The 22,775-nt window shown below is 38.3% G+C and overlaps 3 protein-coding genes across 4 annotated transcripts; 2 read left to right on the top strand and 1 right to left on the bottom strand.

Moving 5' to 3' along the window:
• The first annotated feature begins 393 nt into the window (after positions 1-393).
• LOC107847697 lies at positions 394-18,979 on the top strand. The gene is made up of 9 exons (XM_016692109.2): positions 394-788; positions 887-967; positions 17,158-17,247; positions 17,356-17,522; positions 17,881-17,950; positions 18,106-18,185; positions 18,305-18,367; positions 18,469-18,545; positions 18,675-18,979. The coding sequence occupies exons 1-9, from the start codon at positions 711-713 to the stop codon at positions 18,773-18,775; spliced, it is 807 nt and encodes a 268-aa protein (XP_016547595.2). The 5' UTR covers positions 394-710; the 3' UTR covers positions 18,776-18,979.
• LOC124887986 (secreted RxLR effector protein 161-like) lies at positions 2,480-16,989 on the top strand. The gene is made up of 3 exons (XM_047398006.1): positions 2,480-9,656; positions 11,819-13,053; positions 13,258-16,989. The coding sequence occupies exon 3, from the start codon at positions 15,447-15,449 to the stop codon at positions 16,032-16,034; it is 588 nt and encodes a 195-aa protein (XP_047253962.1). The 5' UTR covers positions 2,480-9,656; positions 11,819-13,053; positions 13,258-15,446; the 3' UTR covers positions 16,035-16,989.
• A 258-nt stretch (positions 18,980-19,237) lies between the features above and the next one.
• On the bottom strand, positions 19,238-21,786 carry LOC107847705. 2 transcript variants are annotated; one of them, XM_016692123.2, is made up of 3 exons: positions 21,334-21,786; positions 20,062-20,190; positions 19,238-19,650 (listed from the first exon to the last, which is right to left on the bottom strand). In XM_016692123.2, exons 1-3 carry the CDS (start codon positions 21,661-21,663, stop codon positions 19,477-19,479), a joined length of 633 nt encoding a protein of 210 aa, XP_016547609.1. In that variant the 5' UTR covers positions 21,664-21,786; the 3' UTR covers positions 19,238-19,476. The 2 variants fall into 2 exon arrangements, with proteins under 2 accessions (XP_016547609.1, XP_016547615.1); XM_016692129.2 differs by having other exon boundaries at positions 20,079-20,190; positions 21,334-21,734.
• Between the last annotated feature and the right edge of the window lie 989 nt (positions 21,787-22,775).

Raw genomic sequence — 22,775 nt, 5'->3', positions numbered from 1 at the left:
TTTTGATTGTGAATTAAATTTTTGAAATAAAATTATATATTTGAATAATAAATCACAATAATTGACAATTTAAAACATTTTATGAATATATGCAAAAAAATTACTTTGAAAAATAAATTTATTTAAATTTCAAAATTTAAAAGGTGTCATATTAATTGATATGGTTATTGCTATAGGATTGATTTATGATAGACATTAGGCTCGTGCAAATGTAACTAGTCTTGGTATAAAACTTTACTCCATGTGAATTCAGATTATTAGGCCAATATATCCCAATTCTAGAAAAATTAAATAAAATAAAAATTAAAAGTGGGAGCGTGTTTGGTTAGGGATGTCATTCGGGTAGGATCATGGCCTCAAAACAATACTCCAAAATCTATTTTGATTTGATACAAAATTTAAGAAAATAAAGAGATAAAGTTTGTAATCTTAAATTAAAGTAGTATTAATTGTATCAAAATATTCTCTAATTTTGTGATCATAAACATGTGAAAAATTAAAATTAAAATATTATTAAAACAGAAAAATTATATTTTTGAAAAGTAATAAAAAGAAAAAACAGTATTCTCTCAGAGGGAGTAAGAAATAAGATTTCAGTTGAGTCAGTATTTGATCAAATTTGATTGGCGGGTATTGAACCCCTCATCCCGCACGTCTATATTTTACATCCCGGGAGCCCCTAACTGGCACAGTTAGTTAGTTGGGATTGGATGGGGGATTTATATGCCTTGGATTTTGACGGAGTTCTCTGCGACAGCTGTGGAGAGAGCTCTATTTCTGCTGTTAAGGTCATTATATTTGCTTACAAATATTCAGATTTTTTCACGTTCCCATTTTTGCTTCTGAATGTTCAGTGTTTCCGATTTCAACTTTATTGGTTTTGCAGGCTGCCAAAGCTAGATGGCCGAGTCTTTTCAATGGGGTGGATTCTTCTTTGGAAGACTGGATTGTAGGTCAGATGCATGTGGTAAGGTTCTTTATTGTCTCTCTAAGCTTGTCAAAGTATTACTCTCTCGTTTCAATTTGTTTGTTCTCCTTTGATTTCACACGGAGTTTTAAAAAGTTAACAAGACATTTGAATTTTGTGGTCATGACTTAAAAGTTATGTCATATGTGCCAAAATGTCATTTAATCTCGTGGTCAAGAGTTGTTGAAAAAGGGAAAGAGGTTTTTTTATTGAAATGGACTAAAAAGATAAGTGTGAAGCAAATTGAAACGGAGTGAGTATTCTCTTAGATAGACCATGTTTGTCTTCCCAGTTCATTAGAAAGTAAAAGTGCAGGTGAGATAATGCGAGACAAGTTGTTTGTGTGAGGAGATACATCTGTGGTAGTCAAAGTCCGGATCCAGGATCCGGACTCTCTGGGTGCCAAGTAAACTTATCGACAGGGGCGGAGTCACCTTCGATGAAGGGTGGTCAGATGTACACCCTTCGTCGGGAAATTATGTGGTGAATAGAGGTTAAATGTTAATCACAATAAGTGTATATTTAATTTTGCACACTCTTAACATAGTTGAGAATAAAATTTGCACATCCTTTGCTGAATTTCTAGCTCTGCCATTGCTTATCATTAAATTAATCAAATTATTCATTTTTTGATATGTAGGATAATTAACCAACCAATTAATTAAAAAAACAATAATAAAATGACAAAACTTGATCTTTAAATAATATTACTAATATCATAATATAATATTCATAATTCATTTAAATGGTAGAATGTACGCTTGTTGCTCTGTTTTTGTCAACAAAGATTCACAGAAAATAATTTTATAAAACAAATGCTGCAAACCGGGATCGAACGCACGACCTATGGGCAACAAAAGTGTTGCTTTGCCACTTGCCCTAGATAGTGTTTTGATATTATAGATGACAGATTTAATATTTGACTATATCAGTATTAAAAAAACAAATGTTGCAAGCTGGGATCGGATCAAACACACGACCTATGAGCAACAAAAGTGCTGCTTTGCCACTTGCCCTAGATAGTGTTTTGATATTATGGATGACAGATTTAATATTTGACTATATCAGTGTTAAAAAACAAATGCTGCAAACTGGGATCAAACACACGACCTATGGGCAACAAACGTAATGTTTTGCCACTTGCACTAGATAGTGTTTTGATATTATGGGTGACAGATTTAATATTTGACTATATCAGTATATATATATATACCTATATACATAGAGTTTTCGTCGAAGTTTGCGGGTGGCATGCCAACCCCACGACAATGAATAGATTCGCCCCTGGTGGTAGTGGTGGCTTTGGACAAGCTTTTGCCTGTAATTTTGTTTAGATATGTCTTGAGTGTTTATATTTGCTATAGGTTGTGTTAAGCATGCTTCTTTGGGAAAAACAAAGTCTTTTCTCATGAAAACAGTCACTCTATGTAGGTGCCGGGATGCAAGCATTGAGTCCAATGTCATTCCAATTTGGTTCACAAGGGGTTGTTTGGTATGTGGTATAAGGTGGGACTTGCTAAGATTAAGTCGATGATAAATTTATACCACATTTGGTTGACGCTATAAATTAAGCATGGGATAGAATTTATACTGTGTGTGGTTGATGGTGTAATTTTATCCCAGGCTTAATGATGGATATCCCACCTTATCTGTCCAACATGGGATTACTTTATTCCATCTCCCAGGTGTGATAAATTAGTTCATGGATTATATCCCACGATAATTTAGTCTGCGTACTGACCGCCCTCTAAGAGTTTTGTTTTTCCATAAGTGATTTGTTAAATATTCTTAGCATATCCATTTGGGATTTGTTAGAATATGAGTAGAAATAGAAATAGTATATAAAAATCCTACTTGGACAAGGATTGTACTATAGTGTCTATAAATAGGGTCTTGATGTAATTATGTAAACACAATTCAGTAATATTTTTCTCCATTTATTCTCACATGGTATCAGAGCATTGGTGAGAAATTTTAGAAAAGAAAACTCAGTCATAATGCGTCAATTCCGGCGATTGATTTGTCCTTTTTTTTATTTTGTGAGTTGTGTAAAAAATACAACACCATCAAGAGGATCGGGAAGATCAGGCGACAAAAGCCCGACCAAAACCGCCGAGAAAATACTAGCCACGCGCCGACATGCTCCTGCCGGAATTTTAAAATTCCGGCGAGATCTGGTCACGCGCTGGCGCGTGAACCCATTTTCGGTCGAATTTTTGAGTTGTTCTTTTTTTGTTGGGGTCGTCGATCCATTCCGCTCCGACCAGTTACTTTTTTTCGATTCTAGCAATATTTGAAGATTCCGATCACTAGAACCCTAATTCCGACGACATCAGATTTTTCTTGTCTTTTCTGCAAGTTTTCAGATCCTGTTTCTTGGTGTTTTCAAGTTTAAATTTCCAAAATGTCTTTTGGGTATGATGTTTTTGGCCCCAAAACTACTGGAATCGGAAGTTCAAGTCCTATGATCACTTCCGAACCATTAATGGGAAGTTCAAATTATTTAGCGTGGGCTTCCTTGATTGAGTTGTGGTGCAAAGATCAAGGTGTCCAAGATCACTTAACGAACAAGGCTAGTGTGGTAGATGAAAAGGCCAAATCTAGCGCGGAAGATGCAAAAAGCTAAAGAACAATAGGAGAAAGTTGACGCTCAATTATGTAGTCTCTTATGATGATCTATTGATTCCAAGTTGATGCCCTTATTTTGTCCATTCTAGAAGTGTTATTTAAATTGGGAAAAGGCTCGTGCTTTATACACTAATGACATATCTCGTTTTTATGATGTGATATCTCGAATGACCAACTTGAAGAAACAACAATCTGATATATTTACTTACTTGGGACAAATACAAGCAGTCATGGAAGAATTTGGTACATTGATGCCCGTCACTACGGATATTAAAAAACAACAAGAGCACATACAGATGTTGTTCTTAGTTCTTACACTTGCTAGACTTTCTACTGACCATGATGCTGTACGTGATCAGATTTTAGCTAGTCCTACGGTTCCTATAATTGATGAGTTATTTTCTCGTGTGCTTTGTCTTGCCGTGCCTCCCAGTCACAAAGTAATTTCATCACCCGCTGATGACTCTTCTATTCTTGCATCTCAAACCATAAAAAAACGAACATATCAGCCTATGAAAAATCGATGTGGGGGAGGTCGTTTTGGAATATCTCGATCGAAGTGTAATTATTGTCATAAAGTTGGACACACTCAGGATATATGCCATAGTTTGCAAAAGAATTATTGTCCACCACCCAGTTATGATCCTATTGCTGTAAAGGAATATAATGAGTTCCTTCGGAATCGAGCAAGTAAGTAGATATCTCCACAACCTAATCGACCATCCAATAATGCTCATATTGCCCAAACAGAATATGATGAGTTCCTTCAGTATTGAGAAAGTAAGCAGACATCTCCGCAAGTACCCTCGATCGTGCAGCCTGATGCTTCTGTTGCTGGTAATCTTTTTGCTTGGGTTTCACAGTCTAGTACTCTTGGATCATCGGTTGTGGACTCAGTTGCTTCTGATCATATTTCTGGTAACAAATCACTTTTGTCTGATAATGTTTATTCACAATCTCTTCCTGCTATTACTTTAGCTAATGGGATCCAAACACAACCAAAAGGTGTTGGACAAGCTAAACCCCTGTCTTCTGTCCCACTAGACTCTGTTTTTTATGTCCCTGATTGTCCTTTTAATCTTGCAGCTGTTAGTCGTTTGACACATGCCCTTAATTGCAAAATAACTTTTTTTGACGACTCTTTTCTAAAGCAAGACTGCAGTACGGGACAAACGATTGGCGCAGGACATGAATCACAAGGCCTTTACCATCTTACCTCTTCAAATTCTTTCACAACATGCTCCGTGACAGACTCTCCAGACCTAATTCACAAACATTTGGGACATCCGAGTCTATCCAAGCTACAAAAGATGGTGCCTAGTTTGTCTAGTTTATCCACATTAGATTGTGAGTCATGTCAACTTGGGAAACACACCCGTGCTACTTTCTCACGTAGTATTGAGACTTGAGAGTCATTCAGTCTATTTTCTCATTAGTTCATTATGATGTTTGGGGTCCTAGTAGAGTCAGTTCACCTTTAGATTTTCGTTATTTTGTTAGTTTCATTGATGATTTTTCAAGATGTACTTGGTTTTCTTAATGAGATATTTTCTATATTCAAAAGTTTTTGTGCTGAAATACAAACTCAATTTGGTGTTTCTATTCGTACATTTCGTAGTGATAATGCTTTAGAATACTAATTCTCTTAGTTTTAGGAGTTTATGACTCATCAAGGAATTGTTCACTAGATATCTTGTTCGTACACCCCTCAGCAGAATGGTATAGCAGAAAGAAAAAATAGGCATCTTCTTGAGACTACTCACACTCTTCTCATTGAATCCCATGTTCCGCTGCATTTTTGGGGCGATGCAGTCCTCACATCTTGTTATCTAATTAATAGAATGCATGCATCTTCCATTCAGAATAAGGTTCCCCATTCTATATTGTTTCCACAGTCACACCTCTACTCTATCCCCCCTCGTGTCTTTGGGAGCACATGCTTTGTTCATAACTTAGCCCCTGGGAAAGATAAATTAGCCCCTCGTACTTTCAAGTGTGTCTTCCTTGGTTACTCTCGAGTTCAAAAAGGATATCGTTTTTTATTCATCGGATCTTCGTCGCTACTTTATGTCCGCCGATGTCACTTTTTTTGAATCTCGACCTTACTATATATCTTCTAATCATCCTGATATATCTGAGATTTTACACGTATCTCCAATCTTACCCGCACTATCCTTGGTCTTACCCGTATCTCCAGACTTATCCGACCCAACCTTTGAGGAATCAACTGTTACTTCTACGTCTCCAGCTACACTGCCACCACTTCTGACTTATCATCATCGTCCGCGTCCACCATTAGTCCTGGATGATTCATGTCGTGTTGGACGCTGCTCCTACTGCGGACTTGCCTTCTCCTAACCAATCAGTTGAACTTCAAAAAGGTATGCGTTCCACTCGCAATGTTAACCCACATTATACTTTCTTGAGTTATCATCCTTTATCAACAACAACAACAACAACATACCCAATATATTCCCACCAAGTGGGGTTTGGGGAGGGTAAGTGTACGCAGTTCATACCACTACCTTAGAAATGAGATAGAGAGGCTGTTTCCAAATGACCCCCGGCTCAAAATAACACAATGCTCAATATAAAATAATCTAGACAAGGCATGGTCAAAGGACAAAATATCATAGAAGACAAGGCGTAGTCAAAGGACAAAATATCATAGAAATCAACATATCCAATAATATCATATACAAGATACACCAAGTAGTACAACAAAAGATTCAACGTCCTAAACTCAACCGAACCTTCTACCCTAATCCTCCTCCTTCACAACTCTATCTAGGGTCATGTCCTTGGTAAGCTGGAGCTGTTCCATGTCCTGTCTAATCACTTTCCTCCAATATTTCTTCGGTCTACCTCTACCGTGCTTGAACCCATCCCTAGCCAACTTCTCACACCTTCTCACTGGGGCAGCTGCACCCCTCCTCATCACATGACCGAACTATCTTAACCTTGCTTCCCTCATCTTAGCTTCCATCGATGCCACTCCCACCTTATCTCGAATAACCTCATTTCTAATCCTATCTTTCCTAGTGCATCCACTCATCCACCAAAGCATTCTCATCTCCACCATCTTCATCTTCTGGATGTGGGCCTTCTTAACAGGCCAACACTCTGCCCTATACAACAATGTCGGTCTAACCACCACTTTGTAGAACTTGCATTTAAGTTTAGGAGGTACCTTTTTGTCACATAAGATTCTGGAGGCGAGCCTCCATTTCATCCATTTTACCCCAATCCGATGAGTGACATCTTCGCCAATCTCTCTATTCTCCTGAATCATAGACCCTAGATACTTAAAACTATCTCGCTTATTGATAGAATGAGTACCAAGCTTAATAACCACATCAGACTCATGAGACACCTTGCTGAACTTACACTCCAAATATTCTGTCTTAGACCTACTTAACCTAAACCTTTTAGACTCAAGGGTTTGCCTCCAAACCTTTAATTTAGCATTAACTCCACTACGAGTTTCATCAATCAGCACCACATCATCTGTAAAAAGCATACAGTAAGGTACTTCCTCTTGAATTTGCCACGCCAAAACCTCCATCACCAAGGAAAAAAGAAATGAACTAAGCGTCGATCCTTGGTGTAAACCCATCAAGACAGGGAAGTGCTCTAAATCCCCTCCCCCGGTCCTAACTCGAGTCTTGGCTCCGTCGTACATATCCTTAATTGCCCTAACATACACCATAGGAATACCTTTAGCCTCCAAACATCTCCAAAGAACCTCCCTGGGAACTCTATCATAGGCTTTCTCTAAGTCGATAAACACCATGTGCAAATCCTTCTTCCTTTCCCTATACTACTACGCCAGTCTTCTAACGAGGTGGATGGCTTCCGTAGTCGAGCGTCCTGGCATAAATCCAAACTAATTTTCAGAAATAGTCACAATCCTCCGCAACCTTAACTCCACCACCCTCTCCCAAACCTTCATAGTGTGACTTAACAACTTGATACCCGTATAATTGTTGTAATCTTGAATATCACCCTTATTCTTATATAATGGAATCATCATGCTCTATCGTCATGCTTCGGGCATCCTCGCCGTTTTGAAAATTAAGTTAAACAACCGAGTCAGCCACTCCATACCTTCCCTTCTTGTACACTTCCAAAATTCCACTCTCATCTGGCCCCGTCGCTCTACCTCTACGCATCCTACGAATAGCCCTTTTAACCTCCTCAACCTTAATTCGCCTACAATAACCATAGTCGCGAAACCTCTCAGAATGCTCCAAATCCCCCAACACAATGCTAGTATCCCTTCCTTCGTTCAGGAGCTTATGGAAGTACGACTGCCATCTTTTCCTAATACGACCTTCCTTCACCAAAACTTTGCCATCCACATCCTTAATACACTTCACCTGATCAAGGTCCCGAGCCTTCCTTTCCCTAACCTTGGCAAGTCTGTACAACTTGTTATCCCCACCTTTACTATCTAACACTGTGCAGAAACTCTCGAAAGCAGTATCTTTAGCCATCGTGACCGCTAACTTCATCTCTCGCCTAGCAATCTTGTACTCCTCCCTATTCTTTCGTTTAGCCTCTTCATCCTTACTCTCAACCAACTTAGCGTACTCTTTCTTCTTAGCCTCCACCTTCCCTTCACCTCCGTGTTCCACTACCAATCCCCTTGGTGCTTGCCCGAGCGGCCTCTTGAAACACCCAACACCTCTCTAGCTGTCTCCCTGATGCAACTGGAGGTCTTGTCCCACATACTATCAGCGTCCTCTCCACTCCTCCAAGCCTTACTCGCCATCAACTTATCCCCTATATTCAGTGCACTGGCCAAAGTCAAACTGCCCATCTAATCCTCGGCTGATCCTCCACACCTCCCCTTCTCCGCTCCTTATGGTCTTTAGGTCCATCACAAAAAGCCTATGCTGGGTCGAAAGGCTCTCACTCGGTAAGACCTTATAGTCCTTACAAATACCTCTATCAACTTTCCTAAGAAGTAAGAAGTTAATCTAGGTCTTGGCCACCGAACTACGGAAGGTAACCAAATGAACCTCCTTCTTGGGAAAGTTCGAATTAACTACCACCAATCCAAATGCCCGAGCAAAATCCAAAAGTGCCACTACTTCGTCATTCCTTATACCGAACCCATTACCTCTATGCACATCATCATAACCCCTCGACAAAGACCTAATGTGCCCATTGAAACTCTTATGAAAAGCTTTTCATTACTGGGATACCCCCCCACCAATTCATCCAAAGCCTCTCAAAACCTCTTCTTCTCTTCCTCATCCTCATCCAAGCATATAGGGCATACGCACTAATAATATTCCAAGATAACTCTCCAATAACTAGCTTAATTGACATCATCCTATTATTAACCCTCTTAACCTCTACCATTTGCTTCCTAAGCTCCTCATCTACTAGGATACCCAAACCATTCCTGTTCCTTATGCTTCCTGAGTACCACACCTTATAACCTTCTACTACCCTCGCCTTAGTACCTACCCATTTGGTTTCTTTAAGACAAGCTATACTAATACACCTTTTCCTAAGAATTTTCACTGGCTCTATTGACTTCTCCAATAAAGACCCTATATTCCACGATCCTACCCTCAACCTAAAGCCACCCTTAACCCCTTTACCCTTCCTGCCTCCTGCCTCAGCACTAGCCCCTGACCCAATCCCCACCCAAAGACATGACCCTAAGTCAACACCATCTACCACAGCCATCAGAGACACCAATAAATAACACTAAGAGCACATAACCTTGACAACAATGCAAACCAAAAGGTACTATTAAGCCCACAGTACAGAACTACTTAAGCACAACAAATATGACTAAACCACAGGTAGAATTATCACACACCGAATAGTAACCACTACTACAGACTATAAAATAAACAAGTAAATCGGCACTATCATCGTTTATCATCACCCCAGTATGCTTTTGTATAGTCTTTGTCGTCTATTTCCATCCCTAAGACTATAGGTGAAACACTTTCTCATGCAGGATGGAAGCAGGCTATGATAGATGAGATATCTGCTTTACATGCGAGTGGTACTTGGGAGCTTGTTTCCCTTCCTGCAGGTAAATCTACTGTTGGTTGCCGTTGGGTTTATGCAGTCAAAGTTGGTCCAGACAGCCATGTTGATCGGCTTAAGGCTCGCTTTGTTGCCAAAGGATACACAAATATTTGGGCTTGATTATAGTGACACTTTTTATCCGGTGGCTAAAATAGCATCTTTCCGTCTTTTCCTATCCATTGCTGTCGTTCGTTATAGGCCTCTTTATCAGTTGGATATTGTTAGAATATGAGTAGAAATAGGAATAGTATATACAAAATTCTACTTGGAAAAGGATTGTACTATAGTGTCTATCAATAGGGTCTCGATGTAATTATGTAAACACACCATTCAATAATATTTCTCTATTAATTCTCACATGGTATCAGAGCGTTGGTGAGAAACTTCAGAAAAGAAAACTCAGTCACCATGTGTCAATTCCGGTGACTGATTTGTGTCATTTTCTTTTGTGGGTTGTGTGAAAAATACAACACCACCAAGAGAATCAGAAAGCTCAGGCAACAAAAACCCGACCCAAACCACCGGAAAATAACCCTCCATGCACCTACCAGAAATCCGGCGAGTTACATTACGCACTGGTGCGTGAGTCTTCTCTGGTAGAATTTTTTGAGTGGTTCCTTTTTTGTTGGGGTCGCCGTTCTTTTCCGATCTGGCCAGTTACTTTATTTTTAGATTCCAACAATTTTTTTGAAGATTCCGACCGCCGGAATTAGGGTTCTGGCGGCTTCAGATATTTTTTTCTGACAATATTTTTTCCAGAGATTCAACTTCTGTTTCTTGGTACTTTCAAGTTAAATTTCCTAAGATGTCTTTTGGGTATGATGTTTTTGGCCCCAAAACTACCGGTATCGGGAGTTCAAGTCCTATGATCACTTTCAAACCATTAATGGGAAGTTCAAATTATTTAGCCTGGGCTTCCTCAGTTGAGTTGTGGTGCAAAGGTCAAGGTGTCCAAGACCATTTAACGAATAAGGCTAGTGTGGTAGATGAAAAGGGAAAGTCTAGAGCGGAAGATGCGAAAGCTAAAGAGCAATAGGAGATAGTTGACGCTCAATTATGTAGTCTCTTATGGCGATCTGTTGATTCCAAGTTGATGTCCTTTTTTCGTCCATTCCAGACGTATTGTTTAGTTTGGGAAAAGGCTCGTGCTTAATACACTAATGACATATCTCGTTTTTATGATGTGATAGCTCGAATGACCAACTTGAAGAAACAGGAATCCGATATGTCTACTTACTTTGGACAAGTACAAGCAGTCATGGAAGAATTTGATACATTGATGCCCATCACTGCGGATGTAGAAAAAAAACAAGAGCACAACAGATGTTGTTTTTAGTTCTTATACTTGCTGGACTTTCTACTGACCATGATGCTGCACGTGATCAGATTTTAGCTAGTCCTACGGTTCCTACAATTGATGAGTTATTATCTCGTCTGCTTCGTCTTGTCGCGCCTCCCAGTCACAAAATAGTTTCATCACCCACTGTTGACTCTTCTATTCTTGCATCTCAAACTATAGAAAAACGAACATATCAGCATATGGAAAATCGGTGAGGAGGAGGTCGTTCTGGAAAATCTCGATCAAAGTGTAGTTATTGTCATAAAGTTGGACTCACTCAGGATATGTCATATTTTGCATGGTCCACCACCCAGTTATGATCCTGCTGCTGTAAAGGAATAGAATAAGTTCCTTCGGAATCGAGCAAGTAAGAAGACATCTCCACAGCCTAATCGACCATCCAATAATGCTCATATTATTCAAACAGAATATGATGAGTTCCTTCAGTATAAAACAAGTAAGCAGACATCTCCACAAGTAGCCTCAGTTGCTCAGCCTGATGCTTCTGTTGCTGGTAATCCTTTTGCTTGTGTTTCACAGTCTAGTACTCTTGGATCATGGTTTGTGGGCTCAGGTGCTTCTAATCATATTTCTGGTAACAAATCACTTTTGTCTATATTGTTTATTCACAATCTCTTCCTGCTATTACTTTAGCCAATAGGATCCGAACAAAACCAAAAGGAATTGGACAAGCCAAACCCATATCTTCTGTCACTCTAGACTATGTTCTTTATGTCCCTGGTTGTCCTTTTAATTTTGCATCTGTTAGTCGTTTGACACGTGCCCTTAATTGTAGCATATTTTTTTATGACTCTTTTCTAATGCAGGACCGCGGTACGGGACAAACGATTGGCGCAGGACATGAATCACAAGGCCTTTACCGTCTTACCTCTTCAAATTCCTTCACAGCATGCTCTGTTACAGACCCTTCAGACCTAATTCACAAACGTTTGGGACATCCGAGTGTATCCAAGCTACAAAAGATGGTGCCTAGTTTGTCTAGTTTATCCATATTAGATTGTGATTCATGTCAACTTGGGAAACACACCGTGCTACTTTCCCACGTAGTATTGAGAGTGTTTCAGAGTCTATTTTCTTATTAGTACATTTTGATATTTGGAGTCCTAGTAGAGTCAATCCACCTTTAGGTTTTCGTTATTTTATTAGTTTCATTGATGATTTTTCAAGATGTACTTGGGTTTTCTTAATGAAAGATCGTTCTGAGATATCTTCTATATTCAAAAGTTTTTGTGCTGAAATACAAACTCAATTTGGTGTTTCTATTCGTACTTTTCATAGTGATAATGCCTTAGAATACTTATCCTCTCAGTTTCAGGAGTTTATGACTCATCAAGGAATTGTTCACCAAATATCTTGTCCGTAAACCCCTCAGCAAAATGGTATAGCAGAAAGAAAAAATAGGCATCTTCTTGAGACTGCTCGCACTGTTCTCATTAAATCCCATGTTCTGCTGCAATTTTAGGGTGATGCAGTCCTCACATCTTGTTATCTAATTAATAGAATGCCATTATCTTCCCTTCAGAATAAGGTTCCCCATTCTATATTGTTTCCACAGTCACATCTCTGCTCTATCCCCCCTTGTGTCTTTGGGAGCACATGTTTTGTTCATAACTTAGCCCCTGGAAAAGATAAATTAGCTCCTCGTGTTCTCAAGTGTGTCTTCCTTGGTTACTCTCGAGTTCAAAAAGGGTATCGTTGTTATTCACCAGATCTTCGTCGCTACTTTATGTCCGTCGATGTCACTTTTTTTGAATCTTGACCTTACTATATATCTTCTGATCATCCTGATATCACTGAGGTTTTACCCGTATCTCCAGTCTTACCCGCACCATCCTTAGTCTTTCCCATATCTCCAGACTTACTCGAACCAACCTTTAAGGAATCAACGGTTACTTCTATGTCTCCTGCTACAGTGCCACCACTTTTGACTTATCATCGTTGTCCACGTCCACCATTAGTCCCAGATGATTCATGTCATGGTCGGATGCTGCTCCTACTGCGGACTTGCCTTCTCCTAGCCAATCAGTTGCACTTTAAAAAGGTATGCGTTCCACTCGTAATGCTAACCCACACTATACTTTCTTTAGTTATCATCGTTTATCATCACCCCATTATGCTTTTGTATAATCCTTGTCATCTATTTCCATACCTAAGACTATAGGTGAAACACTTTCTCATTTAGGATAGAAGTAGGCTATGATAGATGAGATGTATGCTTTATTGGAGCTTGTTTCCCTTCCTGCAGGTAAATCTACTGTTGGTTGCCGTTGGGTTTATGCAGTCAAACGGCCAGGTTGATCGGCTTAAGGCTCGCCTTGTTGCCAAAGGATACACACAAATATTTGGGCTTGATTATAGTGACACTTTTTCTCCAGTGGCTAAAATAGCATCTGTCCGTCTTTTTCTATCCATTGCTATCGTTCGTCATTGGCCTCTTTTTCAGTTGGATATTAAGATTTCTTTTCTGCATGGTGATCTTGAGGAAGAAGTCTATATGGAGCAACCGCGTGGTTTTGTTGCTCAATGGGATTCTAGTAACCTTGTATGGCGATTGCGCAGGTCACTCTATAGTCTGAAACAGTCTCCTCGAGCTTGGTTTGGAAAATTCAGCACAGTAATTCAGCAGTTTGGCATGATTCGTAGTGGAGCTAATCACTCAGTGTTTCATTAACATTCTCAACCAAATTTGTGTATTTATCTAGTGGTGGTTTATGTTGATATCGTTATCACTGGCAATGATGAAGATGGTATCTCTAAATTGATGCAACATCTCTTTCAGCATTTTCAGACCAAAGAACTCGGCAGACTGAAATACTTTATAGGTATTGAGGTTGCTTAGTCCAGATCAGGTATTGTTATTTCTCAACGCAAGTATGACTTAGACATTCTTGAGGAGACAGGAATGCTGGGATGTAGACTCATTGACACTCCTATGGATCCAAATGCCAAACTTCTACCAGGAGAGCCACTCAGTGATCCTGAAAGGTATAGGCGGTTGGTTGAATTATCTCACGTGACTAGACCTAATATCCTTTCCTGTAAGTGTTGTAAGTCAGTTTATGACTTCCCCTATGATAGTCATTGGGATGCAATTGTTCGTATTTTGTAATATATAAAGTCAGCTCCAAGTAAAGGACTACTTTTTGAGGATCGAGGTCACGAGCATATCATTAGATACATAGATGCTTATTGGGCAGGATCACCCTCTGATAGACGTTCTACCTCCGGATATTGTGTTTTAGTAGGAGGTAATTTGGTGTTTTGAAAGAGTAAGAAACAGAGTGTGCTTGCTCGATCTAGTGCAGAAGTAGAATATCGAGCAGTGGCTGTAGCAACTAGTGAGCTAGTTTGGATCAGACAGTTGCTGAGAGAATTAAAATTTGGAGAAATCGGTAAGATGAAACTTGTGCGTGATAATCAAGCAGCCCTTCATATCGTATCAAATCCACTGTTTAATGAGAGGACTAAACAAATAGAGATTGATTGTCACTTTGTCAGAGAAAAGATACTCTTAGGAGATATTGTTACAAAATTTGTGAAGTGATCAACTTGCAGATATCTTCACTAAGTCCCTCACCAGTCCTTGTATTAATTATATTTGTAACAAGCTAGGTACATATGATTTATATGCACCAGTTTGAAGGGGAGTGTTAGAATATGAGTAGAAATAAGAATAGTATATGCAAAATCCTACTTGGAACTATAGTGTCTATAAATAGAGTCTCGATATAATTATGTAAACACACCATTCAATAATATTTTTCTTCATTAATTCTCACAGATATTAAGAATGTTTTTTGCATGGTGATTTTGAAGAAGAAGTCTATATGGAGCAACCACCTGATTTTGTTGCTCAGGGGGAGTCTAGTTGCCTTGTATGTCGATTGCGCAGGTCACTCTATGGTCTGAAACAGTCCCCTCGAGCTTGGTTTGAAAAATTCAGCAGTTTGGCATGATTTGTAGTGGAGCTGATCACTCAGTGTTTTATCGACATTCTCAACCAAATCTGTGTATTTATCTGGTGGTTTATGTTGATGATATCGTTATCACTGACAATGATGAAGATGGTATCACTAAATTGAAGCAACATTTTTTTTAGCATTTTCAGACCAAAGACCTTGGCAGACTGAAATATTTTCTCGGTATTGAGGTTGCTCAGTCCAGATCAAGTATTGTTATTTCTCAACGCAAGTATGCCTTACACATTCTTGAGGAGACAGAATGATGGGATGTAGACCCATTGACACTCCTATGGATCCAAATGCTAAACTTCTACCAGGACAAGGGAGCCACTCAGTGATGCTGAAAGGTATAGGTGGTTAGTTGGAAAGTTGAATTATCTCACCGTGACAAGACCTGACATATCCTTTCTTGTGAGTGTTGTAAGTCAGTTTACCTGACATATCCTTTCTTGTGAATGTTGTAAGTCAGTTTATGATTTCCCTCCGTGATAGTCATTGGGATGCAGTTGTTCGTATTCTGCGATATATAAAGTCAGCTCCAGGTAAAGGACTACTCTTTGAGGATCGAGGTCACAAGCATATCATTAGATACACAGATGCTGATTGGGCAGGATCACACTCTGATAGACGTTCTACTTTCGGATATTGTGTTTTAATAAGAGGTGATTTGGTGTCTTGGAAGAGTAAGAAACTGAGTGTGGTTGCTCGATCTAGTGCGGAAGCAGAATATCGAGCAATGGCGGTAGCAACTTGTGAGCTAGTTTGGATCAGACAGTTGCTGAGAGAAATAAAATTTGGAGAAACCGGTAAGATGGAGCTTGTGTGTGATAATCAAGCAGCCCTTCATATCGCATCAAATTCAGTGTTTAATGAGAGGACTAAACACATAGAGATTGATTGTCACTTTTTCAGAGAAAAGATACTCTCAGGAGATATTGTTACAAAATTTGTGAAGTCAAGTGATCAACTTTCAGATATCTTCACCAAGTCTCTCACTAGTCCTCGTATTAATTATATTTGTAACAAGCTAGGTACATGTGATTTGTATGCACCAGCTTGAGGGGGAGTGTTCGAATATGAGTAGAAATAGGAATAGTATATAAAAATTCTATTTGGAAGAGGATTGTACTATAGTGTCTATAAATAGAGTTTCGATGTAATTATGTAAACACACAATTCAATAATATTTTTCTCCATTTATTCTCACAGGATTGAACTAGGCTAGTCAGTGGCGGAGCCGGGATTTGAACTTTATGGGTTCTAAATTTTGGATAGGCGATAACTTCTGTACTTATTTTGTGAATTCCTTTATATAAATATAGGGTTTGAACCAAAGCTACCGGAGTCGGTCAAACCCATGTGTTGGTTTCTAGCTCCACCCATAGTGTTGGTGTGTCGTGTGTGTATAATCCTGTGAACTGTTGAAATCCATGATGTAGTCGATGAACCAGTGAGCACCTTTGGGTTGTATGAAATTGCAAAAACCAGACGAAGTATGCCATTTCAAACTCGTGTGTCATTCTTGAAATGCTGTTGTTGCTCTTAAATTTCCATGCTTCGGACTCTCAGCAACAGGTTTTCCTTTGATTTATTCATCTTTTGGGTGGGGGTACCTTATGAAGTGAGGAGAAATTAGGTAATAGTTGTGTCATCCGTCTAAGTTGTGCTGGGTGGAGTTACAACCACTAGACTGCTACACCAATTAGTCTTAGATTTTCTTATTTCTGCAATATCATTATATGGGAAATACTGGTTTTCCTATTAACTGATTTTTCATCCCTTAATAACTTGAGCAGAGGTGTTTTGAATCGAATTTGGTAATAATTGCAGAGATACTATTCTAGTGAGTGAATGTGTCCGGTAATTATCTCCATCTTGTAGACTAAATCTCTTGTCAGCGAGTGAATTGTTTTCTGTTATAATACCAATCATCTTTGATATCCGTATACAGGTGTTATTATGCTAACAGTCATAGCTTTTACTCTTGCATTTCTTTCAAACTATTTTCTGAAAAATGATTTTCTTGAGCTGAGGGTCGGTCTATTTGGAAACAGCCTCTCTACCCCAAAGGTCTGGTAAGGTCCGCGTACACCCACCCTCCTAGACCCCACTTGTGGGGATATACTGGGTATCTTGTTGTCGTTGTTGTTGTAGAGAGTGATAAACCTTCAAACTTTCTGCAGGTTAGACCTGTGGTGGAAACTGGATATGAAAATCTCTTACTTGTGAGGTTGCTCTTGGAGTCGAGAATCCCTTCTATTCGCAAGTCTTCGGTGGGTACACAAAAAATACGATTGTCTTGACTATGATGACTCAAATCTATTCATTCTAGCTGATGTATCTTAAAGCTTGCTGAGGTGATATCTGTCTTAACATGCTAGGTTGCAGAGGGACTGACAGTTGAGGGAATACTTGAGAACTGGACAAAAATTAAACCCATTATAATGGCAGAATGGGGTGAAGACAGGGATTTTCTCATAGATCTTTTTGGTAAGGTTAGAGATGAATGGATGGAAAATGATTTGGCTACTTGGATAGGTGCAAACAGGTAAGTGTAGCTGTCAATCATGCCTGTGACATCAAATCAACCACTTAAACGTCCTGAAGCCCTACTCTTGGCTAATGTATAATCTCTGAACCAACTTAAAGAAATACAGAAGAACAAGCACTGTATAGACTATTTACACTGAATGATGTACTTCAAAACAAGCTAAATCTATCTGCTTATCAGTTTCCTAGCTTGATAAACTTTTAAGACTTCAGTAGTAACACGAACCTATAAATTAGTTGGTGCATATTTATCTCCATTCTCTAAAAATCGCCTATTCTTTACATTTAGTGCTCAATCATGTCAAAGAATATCCTGTATTAGAAATATACTAAAAAGTTTATAGCTTTATCTACAGATTTTATCCTGGAGTTCCTGATGCACTGAAATTTGCAAGTTCAAAGCTCTATATAGTCACCACGAAGCAGGTTTGCTAGAATGTGCACATTCACCTAAAGATAAAAATATTCACATATCTTAATTTTAAATGTTTAGCTAGTTCTTGAGGAATGTGGAATTGAAATCCATAGAACCTTGAGATGAACTGTTGAATCTAATATTTGTACTCCACTGCCATTTGTAGAGCCGCTTTGCAGATGCATTACTTAGAGGGCTTGCTGGGATAACTATTCCTGCTGAAAGGATCTATGGACTCGGCACAGGGTAAGTTTTACTTAATGCGAAGTTGTATTAAGCTAACTGCAATATCAAGAGACATGATCAATTAGTATTACTTATTTCAAGCACATACTCATGCTTACATGAAATTTCTTTTCAATCAGACCTAAAGTAAAAGTGCTTAAGCAGCTTCAGGAAATGCCGGAACACCAGAGTCTTACTCTACAGTAAGATTTATATAGCACAAGAACTACTCAAACTTCTTTAGATAAGTATTTGGTTCTACTGCACAAAATTAAGTGCGTCCACTTTTCTCAATTTTGATCAGCTTTGTCGAAGATCGACTTGCTACTTTGAAGAATGTGATTAAAGAGTTCGAGTTGGATGGGTGGAACTTGTATCTAGGTGACTTATCATACTCCCTTGGCTTCTTATAGATTTATCATGCCAATGCATTCTCTTTCCTCTTGCTATTCACGTCTATTGGGTTATTGCTATGTTGTAGTGATTGCTGATCTGATATTCTTGAAGCAGGGGACTGGGGTTACAATACTCAGAAGGAGAGGGAGGAGGCCGCTAAAATTTCCAGAATTCGTCTTCTCGGGCTCTCTGACTTCAGCAATAAGCTGAAATAATCCTGTATTAACTTGCATTTTTTAAAAGCCGAGGGGTCGCCTACAATATCCTCCTGTGTCAATAATTTTTTCTTACAGAATTATGTATTGAGCATCACGCCCGCTGTGGGTCATCCCTATGTATACACTTAGTTTGTGGGATGGTTTAAATACCGCTTGAATTAAATAATTTTATGATGAGCAGCGCACAGTTTAGGACTGTCGTATAACCATCTAACAGATCCAATTTTTAGGACTTAATTGCTCTCCAAAGGGGAGGATTAGCAGCATTACGTAGGATATTAATTGTCTTCTTTGGGGGCATAATAAACAGAATAGTACTCAAATCTAGGAACTAACACAAATTGTGGAGCTTGAGTCATTATGGAAAACCAGGTTGGAAACCTGAAATGACCATACAAGGGTACCATTGACAGTCCCTAAGCTCCATTCATAAATCATAATTGATGAAAGACATGGAGAAACTTAAACGACCTGATTCCCTTATAAGCATCATTACTCGGACGAAGATACCCAAGATGTTCATTGATAGAAAGGCAGAAAAATTTAGTGATTATTTGGACACATGGCTTCTCTAAGCTCACAGTGTGAAGTGTATAGACAAAAGAACATGTAAGATGCTGGCTGTGTACACCTGCCCTCCTGATATTACATGTTATAAGTGATCAAAATTAGTTGTCAAGAGTGTTTTTTTCTGGTGATTACAACTCATTATGCCTATTCTTCTTTTTTGAGCTGGTATGATCGACTTTGCTTTTCTCACTCTGAATCTTCTCAAATGCTTCTTCAAAAGGAGGATCTCCTGGTCTTCGAAAAAGTTGGTCCCCTAGTTTAATCTCATATGCTTCTGGTTGGCCCAGCAAAAACTCTTTCAACTGCAAAATAGAGTAAGAGAATCTCAAGTTTTATAGCACACAGAACTTGTGATTCTATGTAATACCAAGATGTCCGAAAGGAAGAAGAATTGAACCAAGTAAAAAATGCATATAGGGTGCATTTGGAAGGCTAAAAATTTAAAGGAAAACTAGAGTCTTGGCATGGAGCTTTAAAGTAACCGGTTAAGTTGCTGCAACTAGTAGGTCACGGGTTCAAGGCTGCATACAACAGACCCTTGTGGTCTGGCCCTTCCCCGAACCCCATACAAAGTGGGAGTTTAGTGCGGAGCCTTGACATTCTTTATATAAGCGTATTGATATTGTTTGAATGATTCAACTCTTTGCTTCGAAGATCAATATGTAAGTTAGCAGGCACAGAACAAAACATCAGATTTTGGAAGTAAGACAAACCTCTATAGAGTCCTGACCTTTCTCCATAGTGAACATGATTGTGCTCACATCAATGCTCATGAACTTTGCCTCAATTGCTCCAGTTCTTGCTAGTTTGGTCCATCTCATGGCTATTTCAGAAACTTTTTCCTGGAAACAAGGTTATTTCAGTTAATAATACCATACAATCTACTTTTGCAATCCTGCCCAAGCCTCCTTTGCAAACTAGATACACCCTTCCATTCAATCAACTAAGGTTTTATACAAATAATTGAAGTCAGCTTTACTAATCTTCTACAACAACACACCCAGTGTAGTTCCACGAGTGGGATCTAGGGAGGGTAGTATGTATTATACAAGTCTTACTCCTACCATTGTGGGATAGAGAGATTATTTTCGGTAGACGCTCGAATCAAAAGAAGTGTAATCAAAACATGATCTGAAGAAAGATAATGACAGCAAAATAACAAGATAAACAAAGCAAACATAGTAAATTGCCTTTTAAGACAGATTAGGAGTTATGTAAATCTCACATTTACGACTTCTTACCGTACTCTTGGGTCAACCCAACCCAAACGGGAAGGGAGGCCTGAAACTTCCCTTCCAAAACAGAAAAGAGAAGTTTCAGATCTTACCACATTCTGCAGTTGGTCAACTCATTTTCTTACTTTCTACTTATAATAACTCGAATAATCTAAATCAGCTGAGGCGGATTCGACGTTTAGTCTTATATATTCAAGATTCAAAACTCAATGAAAATATAGGTTTAAAACATAATATATGTACTCATTTTCAAAAATTTTCACATATCATTGGTCAAAATAAAAAATTGTCCCCAATATCCTAGAACTATGCCTCCGCCACAGCAAATGGATATACAGAATTTACAGTCTACTCGAACTAGCTTGGAATTGAACGGCATTTGGTAGATTACTCTTTCAGCAAGACAACTATTTTACTGTCTCAATGTGGCACAATTCAGACTGCGAGAGTCAAACAGTTTAATTTTGATTGTAAATTCGGGCATGAAATCTTCAATTTTGTTGAAACAAAATTTATATATTTAGAAATTAACAACTACAATTACAATCAAAGATTTGCTGATATGTTGAAATCCAAAAGCATCGACATAAATTAGGACTTCATCCTAGATTAATTCCCTAGGTAGGAAAATCAATTTAGTGCGTCACTAATCAGAATTAACACAAAAAGGTACTCCTCCCTATTGCAAATTACATGCCACAATTCAGATTTCCAAAGTCAAACAGATGTTTAAAGTGAAGCAAGTGATACCGTAGTCCGATGAGTTCCAACTCGGAGTTTAACAAACCCAAACACAGGACCTAACTGCCTCTTCATCATTTCCGCTTGAATTTCGGAAGGACTCATTTTGCTAAAATCCCTCGGTGGCGGAACGAAATCGGAGCTAGTCGATTTCTTCCTGCCCCATTCTCTCCAAGCTTCATCCTCTTCATCGTCAACGACGTCATCGAGATCGTCGGAGACTTGGATCGTCCGTTGTGCTCCATTAGCAAATCGGTAAATATTTCCAGTTTCAGTGGCAATTAACAGCAGCAATGAGTACAGAAGTAATGGTGATATATTCAGAATTTGCTTCGTCATTTTGTGAGTAGTTTTATTTCAGTATGCTTTGCGTGTTGGGTATAAATAGGTTTGGGAAATTACGTGCTGGAAGGTGGAAGTGTGCACCAGCATTTTACTTTCTCGGTCTCAAATTGAGATGGCTGATTAAGAAAAATAATTAATAATATGTCTAATTTATTATATTACTCATATCAAATTATGTTTATAATTTAATTTGAAGAAAAAATAATTAATATAAAAAATAAAAACATGATTTTTTTTTTGTTTTATCTTAATTAATAAAAAAACTAATAAAGTGAGATATCAAATTAAAAAATTTGGAACAAAGGGAGTAGAAAGTAGAAATTAAGCAGCACTTGCATGAATGTTCGTTCCCCCCTTCACCTCTTTTTTTTTTTTAAGAAAATAATAGGCAAAATTATGTATCTCTACTTATTGTATCATATCTATATAATATCTCCTATCTTTTATTTTAAGGTCACACACATAGACTTCTAAACTTGACATTAATTTTCACTTTGATACTTAAAGTAAACATTATATATTTTAAACAACTAAATTAGAGCTGTTAATACGGGTCAGTCCAGCCCATTCAAGCTAGCCCACATGGGCTTTGATGTTTGACGGATTAGGTTGAGCTGACCCATCAACATGATATGCCAGAAAAAAACAAGTTCAACCCATCACACTGTGGGCCTTCACGGGCTAGCCCACTTTTTAAAATATATTATTTTTATAATAATTTAAATTTTAAAATGTTAATTACATACATATTTACAATATAATATTACATGAAGTTACTACTTGTTAATGAAGTCTCAAATTTACAAAAAATCTAATAATCTGTGGAATTGAATAACTATTGACACTAAATTCAAATCAAACAGAGATGTTGAAAAACATATGAAACGGTTAATGAGTAATAATATAACTAGCTAAACAACATTATTAACCTAATTTTGTTTTGATTGGTCATAATAAAACACAAAAAATGTCAATATTTAATCCATTAAAAGTGAAAATAAACTCTCAAAAAAAATTCTCATGGCATTTATGGTGTGCTCAACATCCCCATGTCATCTTTATCAAACATATTTGATTCCTTAAAAAATTTATATTTTATATTTTAA

The sequence above is a fragment of the Capsicum annuum genome, chromosome 10 (genome assembly GCF_002878395.1).
Source record: "Capsicum annuum cultivar UCD-10X-F1 chromosome 10, UCD10Xv1.1, whole genome shotgun sequence".
Lineage (NCBI taxonomy): Eukaryota > Viridiplantae > Streptophyta > Magnoliopsida > Solanales > Solanaceae > Capsicum > Capsicum annuum.
Note: the sequence above shows the minus strand (reverse complement) of the source record. Positions and strands in the feature narration are given on the sequence as shown.

Excerpts from the sequence above, each read along its gene's own strand:
- LOC107847697 (XM_016692109.2), top strand. The coding sequence starts at position 711 with ATGGGGGATTTATATGCCTTGGATTTTGACGGAGTTCTCTGCGACAGC. Across the intron at positions 789-886 it reads GCTCTATTTCTGCTGTTAAG|GCTGCCAAAGCTAGATGGCC; the intron begins GTCATTATATTT and ends TTGGTTTTGCAG. Across the intron at positions 18,186-18,304 it reads ATCTATGGACTCGGCACAGG|ACCTAAAGTAAAAGTGCTTA; the intron begins GTAAGTTTTACT and ends CTTTTCAATCAG.
- LOC124887986 (XM_047398006.1), top strand. The coding sequence starts at position 15,447 with ATGATTTCCCTCCGTGATAGTCATTGGGATGCAGTTGTTCGTATTCTG.
- LOC107847705 (XM_016692123.2), bottom strand. The coding sequence starts at position 21,663 with ATGACGAAGCAAATTCTGAATATATCACCATTACTTCTGTACTCATTG. Across the intron at positions 20,191-21,333 it reads TTGGAACTCATCGGACTACG|GAAAAAGTTTCTGAAATAGC; the intron begins GTATCACTTGCT and ends CCTTGTTTCCAG. Across the intron at positions 19,651-20,061 it reads AAGGTCAGGACTCTATAGAG|TTGAAAGAGTTTTTGCTGGG; the intron begins GTTTGTCTTACT and ends TCTATTTTGCAG.